The sequence below is a fragment of the Haliotis rufescens genome, unplaced genomic scaffold (assembly GCF_023055435.1).
Source record: "Haliotis rufescens isolate VD_foot unplaced genomic scaffold, xgHalRufe1.0.p SCAF_7, whole genome shotgun sequence".
NCBI classification, from domain to species: Eukaryota; Metazoa; Mollusca; class Gastropoda; order Lepetellida; family Haliotidae; genus Haliotis; species Haliotis rufescens.
The window spans coordinates 31244795-31260136 of NW_025964361.1; the positions used below are offsets into that span (position 1 = coordinate 31244795).

The 15342-nt window shown below is 40.0% G+C and overlaps 2 protein-coding genes across 12 annotated transcripts in view; one reads left to right on the forward strand and one right to left on the reverse strand.

Moving 5' to 3' along the window:
• The window catches only part of LOC124148156 (mucin-5AC-like), a 33347-nt gene extending 28690 nt beyond the window's left edge, over window positions 1–4657 (forward strand). For 9 of the 10 annotated variants that reach the window (XM_048387417.1, XM_048387419.1, XM_048387416.1 and 6 more), the window contains 2 exons: window positions 1396–1500; window positions 4331–4657. The gene's annotated coding sequence lies outside the window, so the exon portion shown is untranslated. The remainder of the gene's footprint in view (window positions 1–1395; window positions 1501–4330) is intronic. The other variant, XM_046519125.2, reaches the window with a different exon arrangement.
• A 2132-nt stretch (window positions 4658–6789) lies between these two features.
• LOC124148157 lies at window positions 6790–11315 on the reverse strand. 2 transcript variants are annotated; one of them, XM_046519129.2, is made up of 4 exons: window positions 11182–11315; window positions 9428–9557; window positions 8339–8487; window positions 6790–7452 (listed from the first exon to the last, which is right to left on the reverse strand). In XM_046519129.2, the coding sequence occupies exons 1-4, from the start codon at window positions 11219–11221 to the stop codon at window positions 7208–7210; spliced, it is 564 nt and encodes a 187-aa protein (XP_046375085.2). In that variant the 5' UTR covers window positions 11222–11315; the 3' UTR covers window positions 6790–7207. The 2 variants fall into 2 exon arrangements, with proteins under 2 accessions (XP_046375085.2, XP_048243381.1); XM_048387424.1 differs by lacking the exon at window positions 11182–11315 and adding an exon at window positions 10386–10474.
• Window positions 11316–15342: the final 4027 nt, after the last annotated feature.

The following is a 15342-nucleotide window of genomic DNA, read 5'->3' on the forward strand; positions in this document are numbered from 1 at the left end:
TGAAATAATATTATAATCATTTAAAATATATACAAGCTCAATATAGTTATTTAAGTTGCCATTTGTGGGGTTAAATAATTGTTGAAGGTGGGTAACACGGATATCATCATAAAGTGAGCAGTGGAGGAGAAAGTGAGTTTCATCTTCTACACATCCGGGGCAATATTTACAAAAAACGTTGGTTAACTGGCACAGGAGGATTAGAATAACGTCCCAATTGAAGTCCGAGCTTCATTGAACCGCATCTTAAAGATGATAAAACCGACCTTTTATAACAAGGAAGGAGGACATAAGGCTCTGTATAAATAGCTGTTTAAATGTTCTGTAGGTTCTCATTTTCGGTTTAGTTTCCAATGATTCAAGCCAGGTTTCATTATCATTGGACTTGAATGAAAGTTCTATCCTAGATAAAACCCATCTTGCACTCTTTTCATTACACTTTAAAATATCTAAAAGTCCATATTTGTCAAAAAATTCGTTGAACTCTTTTATCCCATGAATTACCACACTGTAAGGACCATTTGTGTATCTTATATGTAAGACTCTGTACGGGAAGACGTTCAAGCCTGCACCACAGCCGAGCTGTTTCTAAGTAAAGTTTCAACTGTGGGTCAGTCCATCCCATGTCGCCCCGCACAGCGAGATTACATGTATTACGTTGTACTCCAAGGAAAATACGACATGCTCTTTGTTGCACACTATATACCTGTGGATATTTACATATCCCCCATATTCCAGAACAATACATCAAGACTCAGTCTGTTTGAACAATGTTGTCGTACAGCTTAGTAAATACGTCATAGTGCATATCTCCGCACGAGAAGTACTTGTGGCTTAAATATCCAAGGGCACGTGACGCAGACTTCACGAGTTCTCTAACAGCATACCGCATATCACAATGCAAGTGCAACCAGAGTCCCAGATAACGGTAGCTGTCGGCGTAATCTAGGTCATTGTCACCACAATGAAAACTTCCGTTGTGCTGAGACGTGTTCCGAGGTCTGAAGTGTAAAACGTTTGTCTTCTTAATATTTACCCGCAGTTTCCTCTTCTGCGTCCATCTATGGAGGATATCTAGGAGATTTTGTAGACTCTTAGCGGATATATACCACCTGGGATAATATTGTTTGTTACAGTTTGAAACAATTTCAGGTCATATGTAGTTTCATTTTGATTTAATGCCTTTCAGTGTGGCATTATTCATTGTGTAAGCTGTAGACGATAGTAGAATGAGTTGTCAGTAATGCATGATTTATTGATTAACATTTGAACATTTGTCAGTCACATAACAACACTTCCACAGCGTGAATATGACTAAATCAGTAATGGATTCTCTTGTCTGAAGTCTTAAACAAAACATGGCTTCAGCGACAAGTATTTCCTTGAATCTTTTAGGGGCGCATCTTCAGCTACCTTGACCAACGCACACTCGAGATACGACTGAAAATGCATGCTGGTCTGTTTCGAAACACCTGCGTCATCAGTGATTTACTGTGATCCGTAAGGCATTCGTTGTATAACTTTTTACAATTAGCACGATTTAGCCCATGTGTTCATTATTCACTGCAGAAAAGTACATATATACTTGATGCATGCATTATATAAGTACATGTCAAATAGCTACGCGATAAATTGCAAAGAACAATGAAGAACGAAGCATTGTTTATTTCACGATAAAACTGTGCTCTATCATGACGTCATTCAAACATGCGCTCGCAACTTGATGACGTCTAACATTTGGAAAACGTTATATTTGAGAGAGAAGTGTCTTTTGAGATTTCCCCATAGATGTAGTTGGGCAACGTAGATTAAAGCAATGACCGAACGATCGCTTACAAAAGTGGGAGAGATATGACAATCGCGATCGGTATTGGGAGAAAAGATACAGATAAATAAGCCGGAAAGACTAACTTTAGCTCCCCCTGTTCATAAAGTGGACTCGTCCGACATTGACCTATAACGTCTTTCTAAACTTTCTCCACTGCAGATATCATAAGTGTACACGGGGTCATCTCCCATTTGTCAGACACATTAAAACAGCTTTTATGGTTGAGGGCACATCAGGTGTTTGATATATTCCCTTAAATCCGAATAGACTAGTCCTGTCGTCAACAACTGTCTGACAATTGGTACAAAAGAAAACAAAATTTATACAAATCAGTGTTTATTCTATATTTATTATTGCTTTATCCTTTGGAATATATTATTTCTGTCTACTTCTTCAATATTCTCCATGTCTTCAATCAGACGAAAGATGTTGGCGTGTCGATAAGGAAGAGACATGTTCAGCCGATAGTAGAAACCTTCCAGATTGTTGTTGGAGCCTAGAGAATCATGATGATTCCACAATGGTATCCGGTATCGGGCATCGTCGTCGACCCGGTTGACTACCATGTAGTCGTTGAACTGCACAGCTCTAGGCACGTCAGGCGTGGAGTTCGTGGCCTATTAAACTCTCTTGTAAAAAAAGGCTGGAAGCACCATCTCGCAAACTTCAGTGAAAACAAAGTTCATGTTTACAGTTTAACCAAACCGTTTAAAACTTCAAAGAGATTGCCAGTGTCTGTGTCATAGAGGTTATCGCGCGAGTGTGTTTGGGGATGGTAAATATCCTGCATTAGGAATAAACATTGTATTTAGGGAGCCTTGGCGAGCTAAATACATAGTGTTTATTCCTAATACAGGATATTTACCATCCCCAAACAGACAAGCGTGATAACCTCTTTATCATATAATGTCATTCTTTAATTCTGTGCTTGAAAATCGCTTTCCCTCTCTCACAAACATTACCGAAACATTGCGAGTTTTCCTGGAATGCGCGCATTAATATTTATTACGTCACAGGGTAAGTGATGTGTCAGTCGGACAGTGACAGTAACCAATATAGTTCCAACTGAAATATGTTTCTTATACAGTGGCGAAGCAACATATACGCAAAACAACAATTGTTTTTAATTGCCTTTCGCGGCAATCCATCGGTCTGTCCGCTAGAGTAACTGCCCTTTGTCAAAGGGAAGCTACTCTAACCCTAGTCTATGAGACGTCACGGCCACGGTCAGACCTTGTTGACAGTCGGTCTGTCCTGTCATAATGTAAGAAGTGTAGTCAGATGTACACACAGGGACAAAACGAAACAAGGTAACAATTCAAACATATTTCCGCCAAATCCAACTATTTTAATTTGTGGAGAAGGTTTCAAGCCGCAGAGGTCTACAAGCACAGATATGGCTACTGATCCCGCTTGGCTAGGCCTCGTGCCCTCGCAAAATTGTTTCGAAATTTATATCTCCAAACTTGCCAAAATTTATAAAATGCCTTAGTTACGGCACGGTTAGACACTGATTTTCAGTATTTTAGACTGTTCTTTTGAAAATGATAGCAATTATCCCTGTAGTTTATCCAGATTCCCGATGGTTAATTCTGACTCGATCGCCGAATGACGAGGGCGACGCCATGTTTGTTAATAAACAGTAAAAGTAGTCCCTACTTGACCTTTGATATTTGCATCTTTATCCGCATATGACCCCAACGGATATCGTTTTTATCCGTTGGCTTTATCCTGCCGAGAAACCTACACATTATATGATAAATATAATTATGAGTAAAGGGATACTGTACTGTCTGACAACTGGGTGTCTGACAACTTGGTGTCTGACAACTGGGTATCTGACAAATGGGAGGACCCCATGATAGGGGATTTGACATAGTCAGAGTACTCTCCCTTCGTCCTTTCCTTGGGTGGTGGTACCTCTGTGTGAGATATAAAGACTTGTCATTCAGTGGGTACTGTTAAGCGCCACGGCCATTTAAAAACTTTACCGTTTATAAACGCTTCCGTGTTCTGTGGTGTTAGTTTGCAGGGCGTGTGAAGAACTGAGTTTTTACACATAATAGACGCGCTCATCCTGCATAGTATCTGCGTTTCTGTATCCCTCATTCGCTCATCGTCTGATATCAGTTAGTTCTACACATCACTACGGGGGCTATGGATCGCCCCGTAAGAAAAGTCTGCCAATTTGGGGTGTGGGATTTACTCCGTACCTCTACAAATCATTAAGTATATAAAAATCTATACTAATCCTTTTCTTAATCACGTACCTTTAAATACGTACACCAACCATTTATCGCTATTATCCGTGTTATTTCTGATGTTACGGAAATTAATATAAAGTGTACAATACAAATACATTTGAGTATGCGAGTCAAATATATATCATCTTAGGGCACTAACAGAACTCTGAGAAAATTGTGCGCAAGTTTGACAGGTTTGTGTTTTTTCTGCTCTTCTGTGCTATCGGTTTTATTAATATTTCATACGCTGTCTTTCCAGACTTGGGTTTCCATGACAACTTTCCTAGCAGCATCACGGACACCCGTCATTGTGGACACCTGCCATTACGGACACTCATTGCGAACAACTGTTATAACGGACACTCGTAGCGGGCACCTGTCTTTTCAGACACTCATTGCGGACACCTGTCATCACGGACAATCATAGAGCGCACCTGTCACCGCAGATGCCTACAGTGTGAGCGGCACATCTCATCTAACTGTTCTGTGACCTGGACTTATAGTTAACTCACAAGTAAAACTGGTGTATAGTACAAGCGACTGGCCATACTCTAAAAGTGCCCCCATCCATAAATTATTGAAGTAAGATCTCTCTTATGTATCTATTGTGGCCCAGACCAGCTCCGTAGAAGTGTGTTGCCAGTGTTACAGGATACACTCAAAGGCAATCACTACATATTTTCACGCCTGTGTTTAGAAATCAAGAGAAATGAAAGTAGCCTGTCTTTGCTGATACACTGTCTTTGAATTTAGTATATATCTATGTTCGTATGTTACTCCTGGTCTAGGGGCGGTGTGGTAGCCTAATGGTTTAAGCGTTCGCTCGTCACGCCGAAGGCCCGGGTTCGATTCCCTCCATGGGTACAATGTGTGAAGCCCATTTCTGGTGTTTCCCCGGCATGATATTGCTAGAATATTGCTAAAAGCGGCGTAAAACCATACTCCCTCACTCACTCATTATTACTAGTCTATGTAATATATCATACATATCACATGTAATATATCATACATATCACACATTCATTAAAAAAAATGTTTTGAGATCATATGTTCCAACGTTTACTTTGTTTTTCTGCGTCTTTTCGGGTTTTCGGAAAAAATGGATTATTTGAAATAAACGCCCAAGCATCAACATCGTTATATTTTTTTTTTGTATTAGGTGATATTAAAAGGAACACACAAAGTTCAAATTTACTGAGTGTAAATAGAAAAAACATATTTCAATGGAGGGATAATGTAAATTGGTCATTCATCGTAACTCACGATTGACATTTTTGACAGCTACTCGCGGAGAGTAGTTGGATGGGTAGCCGTGAGTCATGAGAGTTTCTAGGGCTTCCGTTCTGCCTCACGCTGAAGCACATGTAACATATGTGGTGTCTGCTTTGGAGAGTTATTTTGTTCTAAATATGCCTCTGAGCACCCAGTAGTGAATGGGTACCCGGTTGGGGAGGTTGTAATGTGACTTTTAACATTCTTGCACCTCACAGACTGCTAGGGTCGTACATTCCCCAGGGAGCTGAGAATGAAAACCGAGTGATCAAGTGACCGGAGTAATAATTAGAGGTCATTGTATGTCAGGCTTCATATCATACCCCATATCAACCCGGGGGTCGAAGGTTCATATCGGGTATGATACGAAAACTGGCATATAATAACCTTTTTTATCATATACAATTATAGAATTGTAAAATGTATCTATTCGCAAGTGAATGCAAAACATTTTCAACTTGTTTGGATATCATTGTCACGGGAATGGTATACAGCTAAGGGACGTAACTCTAATTTCTTACCACCCGGGCTGATATCGATCGCCCATTGCAAAAGTCATATAAGCCCGGCAGGTGGTGGAATAGGGGTCTGGTCATTACACCCCCTGTGATATGAACGCATCCATGTTGGCGCTAGTGCTCATACCAAATGTCTCATGTTATTGGTAGGTATAAGACAATAATATATGTAAAAGCCCGTTTGAACAGATACAAATTTAAAACTCCAGTAAAGTATAAAAGGTTATGTTCACTGCAATGAAAATATCACTTTTCTCAACTTCAGAAAAAACTCACACTGGAGTATACAATATAAGTACTATTGCAGCGTTATGGTTGGTGGGGCGGTAACCGTACTTCCGGGTGGATCATCTATTCTAAAATTTGTACTCCAGGTACCCCAGCAATGGAGGTTTTTGAACTGTCGAAAAGCTGGGTTCAGTTATTCGTTTCAACTGGGTGTAAAATGAATTTGTACCATAAGATGCGAATAACGCCATATATCCACTGTTTGGTTTACCATGTCCCTGGTTTTGTTGACCGCTATGGCTCAATTCGTGACTTCAGTTGTCAGGCCCTTGAAAAAACTAATGATGAAATTAAAAAAATACATCAGCAAAAATTTAAAAAAATGGGATGCAACTGTTGAGGCACTGAAAGTCAGGAAACGAATGGAGAACCATTTTCTGAATCGAGTCAAGCGCCAATACACCAAAAGGAAGCTTGTGTATTGGGAAGATACGATAAATGAAGTGAGACAAGGTAAAAGGTCAAACATCACTGAAGAAATTACATCTCAACCAGCTCAAGATGTCATTTTGGAGATGGCCAGCAAACTGAACTGATGTTTGCAGACCTGTTTATGTGTTTAGGACATGTGACATCCTTCTGTTGAAGATTAGCATAATGCATTATATTATTCATGTCTTCACGTAAATAAAAAGTTTTCCTCAATTCAAAACTTTGTTTATTTAGTTTGTTAGCTGATGTTTCGACTCGGTGCTTGTATAATTATTTCATGCATAACTATATCGCCATTTGTGGCACTTTTTAACAACAGGTAATATCGCAAAATACACTTCAAATGATTACATTCCGATTACATCATTATAAAACGGGGATAATAAAGTATTACATACCAAATTATACATTCATGAACTTAATACAAAACAATGTTCTTTTAGTTTTTCAAACAAACAGAAATGTAAAATATTTACACGAAATGTATTCATCACGTGGGTTCGAACGTAGAACGTACAGCACGAGAGTCGTGCTATAAATAAACACTAATTAACCCTTGCTAATTAACCTCAATTAGTACTGCAGGAGTTATCGCTGATGACATCAAGATACTATTTTACAACGCTTTATTGGGTTTCTATCGTTGTGGAAGAGTTAGGTCCCGTGTATTCTTGGATATAGGGAGGAGATTGGTCGCACACAGTCGCTGGGGGTGATGGGTATGGATAGAGAGGTCGACTAGCTTCCGTCTGGCAGACCGACCTCCCCCCCGGGATAACTGGAGGTAGCGGGTAGACTGGGGGCGCAGATGAAGCAGTGTACGGTGGTGGTTGTGGTGGTGGTGGTTGTGTTGGCGGCGGAGGCAGGGTTCCTGAAAGGAAACAATGTATGGGTACCCGAAGCTGCAGACTAACACCCATCTTCACAAAGCGAGGATAGCGTTGAAACTATCAACCGTAGGTCAATGTTGAAGTATGGGAGTGACAATCGTCTTGGCTCTAAACCCGCTTTGTAGAACGAGGCTCATTATGCAAATACACAAAGCGATCGTACAGCTGTTAACTCCCATACATTACCATTTATTTTAAAAAGTTGTAGCGCTGATCAGATCGCTTTGTACAAGTTAGCACTAGCTGCAGTTTTGATGTAGGTGTAAAGCCATTTTGCCATTTCAACTAATATTTATACCCTGTAACATGAAGTAGGTTCATCATGTGGCTGAAAAGCAAGGGAGACATTCCATCATCTTGGCACCGTTCATCTGGAACTCCCATCTTCCAAGCGATAATACTTTTAGGGACGTTTCTGTAAACTATTTAGGTTAATATGGCTCCGTGGAACATGCTCTTGCTGATCCCGGTTCGCCTCCTTCGAAAAGAGTGTTTGTTTGTTTGGTTGTTGTTCAACGCCGCACTCAGCAATATTCCAGATATACGACGGCGGTCTGTCAATAATCAAGTCTGGATAAGACAATCCAGTGATTGACGTCATGAGCATCCTCAACGCAAAGGGGATACGATGACATGCATCAACCCAGTCAGCGAGCCTGACCACCAGATCCCGTTAGTCACCTCTTACGACAAGCATAGTCGCCTTTTACGTCGACAAGAGTGAGTTACAGGGCCTGAACAACAATCATTACGGTTGTGTACAATAATCATGTGTTTTACGAGCTTGATATATGAGAGGAATTGTGTTATTTCAACTAAGACATGTTCACAACTAGATACCGCTGGAGCTTAGTATATGTTACCAACCTTGGCGGATAATCTGACCAGGATGCACGGGCGTGGTTCGTGTGATTATCCAGATCACAACTCTGATGAGGATTAAGACGAGGGTGATGCCAGCTACTGATCCAGCCACAGCCGCGACTATCACCCAGGTGTCGATAGTAGATACATACCTGAACAGGCAAATGAACAAGATTACCAAAATAAAAACAGGATATGTGTTTCTCATTGATTGACCTAACAAGGTTAATATTTGAGCGGCGCACCCACGAGTGACAACTCTTTCATGTCACAAGATGAGATACACATGTTAATTGACAACAAGAGACAAACGCTCTACGTTATGTATGTTCTTAGCATGTTATAAGGGTAAGAGACAAGGTCAGCAATCTGAATATGTTTTGGGGTTTGTGTGAGGGAAAATTTCAGCATGTTTGGGTCGGAGACAAGGTAATCAGCGTTTATATATATTTTCTGTAAGGGTAGGAGACAGGGTGAGAAACGTGTATTCTTGTAAATGTAAATATAAAAGGTCAGATACTTGTATAGATTTATTTGTGTGGGTAGGAAACAGGATCAGCAACTTGTATATGTATTTATGTTAGGATGAAGGGAATATGTGTATGTATTTATTAAGGTTAGGAGACAGGGTCGGCAACTTCTATATGTATTTATGTTAGGATGAGGGGTCTGTATGTGTAAATATGTTAGGGTTGGAGACTGAGTCAGCAACTTGTATATGTATTTTTCTTTGGATATGAGACACGTGTCTGAAGTCTTTTCTGGATTCAGCGACAAGTGTTTGGTTGAATATTTTAGGGGAACATCTTAAGCTACCTTGCCCAACGCACGCGCGAGATACGACTGAACATGCATGCTGGTCCGTTTCGAGAACACCTGTGCCATCAGTGATTCACTATGATCCGTAAGGCATTCGATGTTCAACTTTCGCTTCCATGTTATTTGAACTCATCATATGCATGTCTTGTGGCACAGATGCATCTATTTTTATGACGCAACTTGTATATGTATATTTTTCTGGGTATGAGACACGTGTATGTTTCAAATATAGCCCATCTATGGCCTAACATAGTATGCCAAGTCTGCCATTACTTTTTAACCGCTTTACAACACCCGTTGTTATCCGCCCCGCAGCAGTTGTTTTCACAGTGGACATTTCTGATGCGGAAGTTGACGTTCTCGTCCATGTAGATCTCCTTACAGGTTGTGTAGCCTAGGGCCCCTGAAAACACAACCACAAGCAATGCCACGTCACTACACAGTTATAATCTCATTAAGTCCTGGGACAGCTTAGGAAACGACGAATTTATGTTCTTGGATGGGTGGTGGTGGGTGGGGAGAATTGGTCCAGAAAATATTGGAAAAGAAAAAAATGTGGTCTCAGACGTTTCCTCAGGATTTGCTGATGGTGAGTGAGTGAATATAGTTTCACGCTACTTTTAGCAATATTCCAGCAATATAACACCAGGGGACGCCAAAAGGGCTTCACACGTTTCACCCATGCGGGTAATCGAACTCGGCCTAAAACATAATATGAAATGAAACTGATTTTAGTTATTGTAAACTGATGAACACCAAATAACTTCTTTAAGGATAAAATATATGGATGGACAAATTCTTTATTACAATAGGAGCGACCAACCTCGAAGACTTCAAAATTAGAAAACTACAAGAAGCCATCAACATTAAAAGACTCCAACCATCAAACACTTGCTTGATAACGGTGTTAGAACCTACACCAAAACGTCGCTCCTATTGTAATAAATAAGTTGTTCATGAATATATTGTATCCATACTGAATACCAAATAGTTTTCATATAATACTAATAATATAAAATTTCTGTAAGCTATAGTAGTATATGCAGGCACACGTTCTTGACAACTTGCACGCCAAATTGACAGCCATGCTGAGGAGAGAAACATGCGGTTTTTTAATGTCAAACTAGGTTATAAATGTGTGAGTTTCAAATGTTTAAACAACTTTAAAGAGGCTACATGTAACCTAACTCTATGTTATATCCACTATACTAGGACAAAAAGAAACACAAACTCTTTGGTGTTACAGCAGATGTTGAGTGAAGTGGCATGGGCTGAGTCCAATGTTTAAGTAGGTTGGCGATCTGAACAGAGGAAATGCCGATAATACTCATGATCATGTTTTAAAAAAAAATATGGCAATGCATATGCATGTAAAGAACATTGTTATTTACGTTATGACATTATGCTGGCATGTATAACAGGCATTCAAGGTATGTAGCATACGACTTGGTAAGAGCCGCTGACACGACTTCTTGGATTCAGACAAGCCCCAAATTTCAACCTCTATGATTTCTCTTTACCCTTGAAATCTTAGTGGATTTCTATCCTGTTTTCTACCAAAAGGCATTGTTACACATGCACGGTAGCCGTAACTCCTTGGTCCGTAATGAATAATGAAATTATTATATATATCATTATTTCAAAATGCCTTCAAAAAATGACTGTAATTATAAAGTAATTGTACATCATCTTAGCTTCCTCCTTGTTAAATCCGATGTTTTTTTTGTTATTGACCAATCGGTGGGAATTATATTCCAAATTCATGGTTGACTAAATAAATAATTATATACCCCTTGTCAAAAGTATCGCACCACCAAATATAACTGTAATTCCGAGTTAGAGAGAAGATACCATTTCAGTTCCATGTAGTTAGATACGTTCATATTGCTCGTATGCCTATTTTATTTGCATACAAACAATGTCACTCAGTTCTTCCACGACACTGGTACTGGACATGTTAGTCAGCATGAAATTACACTGGCAGAAAATAGAGGTATTTCAACTCCTCTACACGAGAGCATACTTACCAGGCAGAAAAACCAACAGGAGTCTCACACACAGATTCATGATTGCAGTGTCTCTGTACTCAATGTTGCGTCTTGCCTGTCCACTGTAGTCGTTTGTTTTGAAGACGTAGGTAGGGGTTACCTTATATTATCACCGTCCTTCATCGTGTCAGCTAGAACGAGCTGCATTGTAGTGCATTGACACGGCCATAACCATGGAAGACACAGACCTGTTACGAAAGGTTATGGTACGACTTGCACCAGATATACTAGACTGCATACAAAACATTTCTCATGTACATGTTTTTAAAAGTGAGGAGGGCGTTGGACTTAAATCATTTTTTATTGAAAGAGTCATAAAGGAGGAATGCGTTTTATATTGTTACAACCAAGAATACAATGTCGGCTGTCGCGCAGTTTGATTTATCCATAACTGTATGCGTATAATTCATTTGACGTGAGACCGCCTCCGTGGTCTAGTGGTAGAGCGTCCGCCCGGAGAGCGGAAGGTCCGGGGTTTGATCCCCGGCCGCGTCATACCAAAAGACGTTAAAAGATGGTACTTGTTGTTACCCTGTCTGGCGCTCGGCATTAAGGGGCTAAAACAAAGACTGGTCGGCTCGGAGTCAGTATACTGTGTCCGAGTGGGGTATTCATGTTAAACTGCGTCATGGTATCTCAGTGAGCTAGCACTATAAATCGGCATCAGTCCGGACTAGTACAAGCAGACACAGAAACACACACACGTACATGCACGTCGCTATATAAGTGCAATAATTTTGGACGCGACGTTAAACTCCATTTCACTTCACCTCACATCATTTGACGTGAGAAATTTGATACACAGTTTTTCTTGGCATTAAAATGACTGACGAGCAGGATTGGAAGTGACGCTCCGATGCCGGATAAACATAATATTTCCTCTCCTTATAGCAAGAGCCAAACAGCTGTTGAGGTGTAGTTGAAGTGATATTAGGGTTAACGCAGTGTTGAGTTGAAAATCATCTTCTCGAAATAGTTTTTGTAAAAGATATTGAGACAAATCATGACTAACTTGTGCTTTTGGTGTGGTCCATTGACATCACATGAATTCGGTACCTATGTACTCCCAAGGTTGTTTTATATTATTATTTATATTATATGAGATAGTAGTAAAAACATTTATGAATACAATATATGAAAATAGATCCAGCAAGGACAAGGTTCATGATTTCAGCCAATCAGCAAGGTGTTAATTATGACACAATAGTTTCATAACAACTTGCTATGTTACTCCTTTACGAAGTACCATATGTGTAATACATATTTTCACCCTGGATGGCCACCCTAGGCCTATTTGGAAGCTAGACCACTGGTGCTGCTACGTGAATATTATTACCACTGCTAGTTTATGCTATAGTGTCAAGGTAATTGCACTGCCATTGAATTGTACTGCTCCTCTATTGTGTAGTGCTATTGTAATTGATGTGCAGTAATTTGTATTGTTTGACAGTTGTCAATTGTATACCAGTTCTTTGTTGTTTGTTGGTTTCACACTGAATTCTTTTACTTATAGATTTCTGGGTTAACTTATTGTCTCAGTCTGGATGTTTGGAAGTCGATACAGGACAACATTTACGTTTTTACTGTGTTTTTCTTCTCAATATCCTTAATTATTTATTCACTACTAGTATATACCTGGAAAATAATTAACACTTACACATCTTATCATGATTCAGTATTAAATTGCATATTTTAGAAATTTTAGCCTGTACAGTAAACTACGGTTATAACGAACTCAAAGCGACTACAAATTTTAGTTCCTTAAAACCGTAGTTCGTTATATATACATATACAGCATGACTACAGCAAGTAGTCGGGACCAAAAAGTAAGTTCGTTATATCCGTCAGTTCGTTATAAGCGTGTTCGTTATAACCGTAGTTTACTGTATTTATTATCTGACGAAACGTTTGTTTTTGTGTACAAACTGACATACTCATATGTTCATACAGAAACTGAAATTGATTGCGTTATGATGGTTCTTATTATTCCAATTATTTTCACTGCTTCTGCGTACATGTATCATACCATATGAAGGAACACAGATGTTCTACATTCTTATAAAGTGTTCTTATTCAAACATTTTCATCAGGTATAGATGGTATCATGTATGTCATGATATGTGTATAATTAAATGAGAGTCAGTAAGTTCGGAATATATCTTCCAGGTGTTATGTCAGGTCAAATTCTTAAATATGTGTCGACTATTTACAAGACAGTATTTCATTTCAAATTTCCATCGAGATAGGAAATAGTTTTACACGATTACCATGGTTGTATAAACGTATTCGATGGTTTCTGTTAATGTTAAGTCGATTGAAATGGGTCCAAGAACAGCAACCTAAGTAAATATCAAACTACCATTTGATGGTCAAACACTGCATGATAATTTCGATCAACCTGTGAGGTGAGGTGAGGTGAGGTGAAATTGGGTTTAACGTCGCGTCCAAGATTATTGCACTTATATAGCGACGTGCATGTACGTGTGTGTGTTTGTGTGGCTGCTTGTACTAGTCCGGACTGATGCCGATTTATAGTGCTAGCTCACTGAGATGCCATGCCCCAGTTTAACATGAATACCCCACTCGGACACAGTATACTGACTCCGAGCCGACCAGTCCTTGTTTTAGCCCCTTAATTCCGAGCGCCAGACAGAGTAACAACAAGTACCATCTTTTAACGTCTTTTGGTATGACGAGGCCGGGGATCGAACCCTGGACCTTCCGCTCTCCGGACGGACGCTCTACCACTAGACCACGGAGGCGGTCTCACGTCAAATAAAGTATACGCATACAGTTATGGATAAATCAAACTGCGCGACAGCTGACATTGTATTCTTGGTTGTAACAATATAAAACGTATTCCTCCTTTATGACTCTTTCAATAAAAAATGATTTAAGTCCAACGCCCTCCTCACTTTAATAAAAATGTACATGAGAAATGTTTTGTATGCAGTCTAGTATATCTGGTGCAAGTCGTATCATAACCTTTCGTAACAGGTCTGTGTCTTCCATGGTTATTGCCGTGTCAATGCACTACAATGCAGTTTATAGTGATAGTTTATTATAGTGTTTTGTGTATTCATTACCGCCTCCGTGGCAAGTGGTAGAGGATTCAACCCGCTGCCGTGTCATACTACGTTAAATGATGGTACCGTCTGTTGCTCGGCATTTAAAACAGGGACTGATCGGCTCGTCGGCACACACACCCATACACACACGCACACGCACACACGCACGCACACACACACACACACACACACACACACACACACACACACACACACACACACACACACACTTTCATGCGCGTCACTATATAATCATTGATGCGACGCCAAACCCTATTCCAACCCCTCCCGCCATTTCGATACAGAAGAAGAAAGAAAACTAGTTTATTTTTGTCATACCCACCGTCGTGGTCGCCCCGAGAGAGACAATAAGACACAGATGTTACAATATACATACATATTAAGTCCTCTTTTAGGAACACCGGGCCTCGCAGGGTCTAAGAGACACCTTGAGTTTGTGGAACATATAAATATATAATACCAACACATATTCTATCATATATTCTACCCCTGAATACGCACGAGATAGTACAATAACGACATGTCATGCACCTTAGTCATATCACCACGAATAGGACATGTGATTACATCTCCAGCTGTGTGCCTATTCTATACCATGTAAATAACTGTATTATACAGATTGTACTTCGAGATATATAAGAAAGGCTTTGCACTTATGCCCGACTTCTAGCTGAGGTAATCTTTGCATGAGGCCAGGAGAAGAAATGAATATCCCCACAGGTCACCAGTCTCGGTGTGGTGTTACGGGGTCGCCAACATTGGCCTATGTCCAATCTGATAACAAGTTATATGTTCGCAGGCAAGTTCAGTTGTATCTGTTCATCTATCATGAGTAAGTTACGTCTCTTTTCTTACCTAAACATGGGACGCCTCGCCAGGCTAGTAGATAGAGCGTCAGTCCGGAGAGCAGTAGGTCGGTGGTTCGATCCCGGGCCATTATTGTTACCCTGCCTGATAATAGGCATTAAACGGATAGAACAAGGAGCTGTCACCTCGGAGTCAGTATACTGTGTCTGAGTGGCGTATCCATGTTAAACTGCGGCATGGTACA

Bases quoted from the DNA above. Each gene is read 5' to 3' on its own strand.
- LOC124148157 (XM_046519129.2), bottom strand. From the start codon at position 11,221: ATGAATCTGTGTGTGAGACTCCTGTTGGTTTTTCTGCCTG. The intron at 9,558-11,181 runs GTAAGTATGCTC...TTGTGTTTTCAG, and splicing joins CCTGTTGGTTTTTCTGCCTG to GGGCCCTAGGCTACACAACC. The intron at 7,453-8,338 runs GTTGGTAACATA...GTTTCCTTTCAG, and splicing joins TGGTCAGATTATCCGCCAAG to GAACCCTGCCTCCGCCGCCA.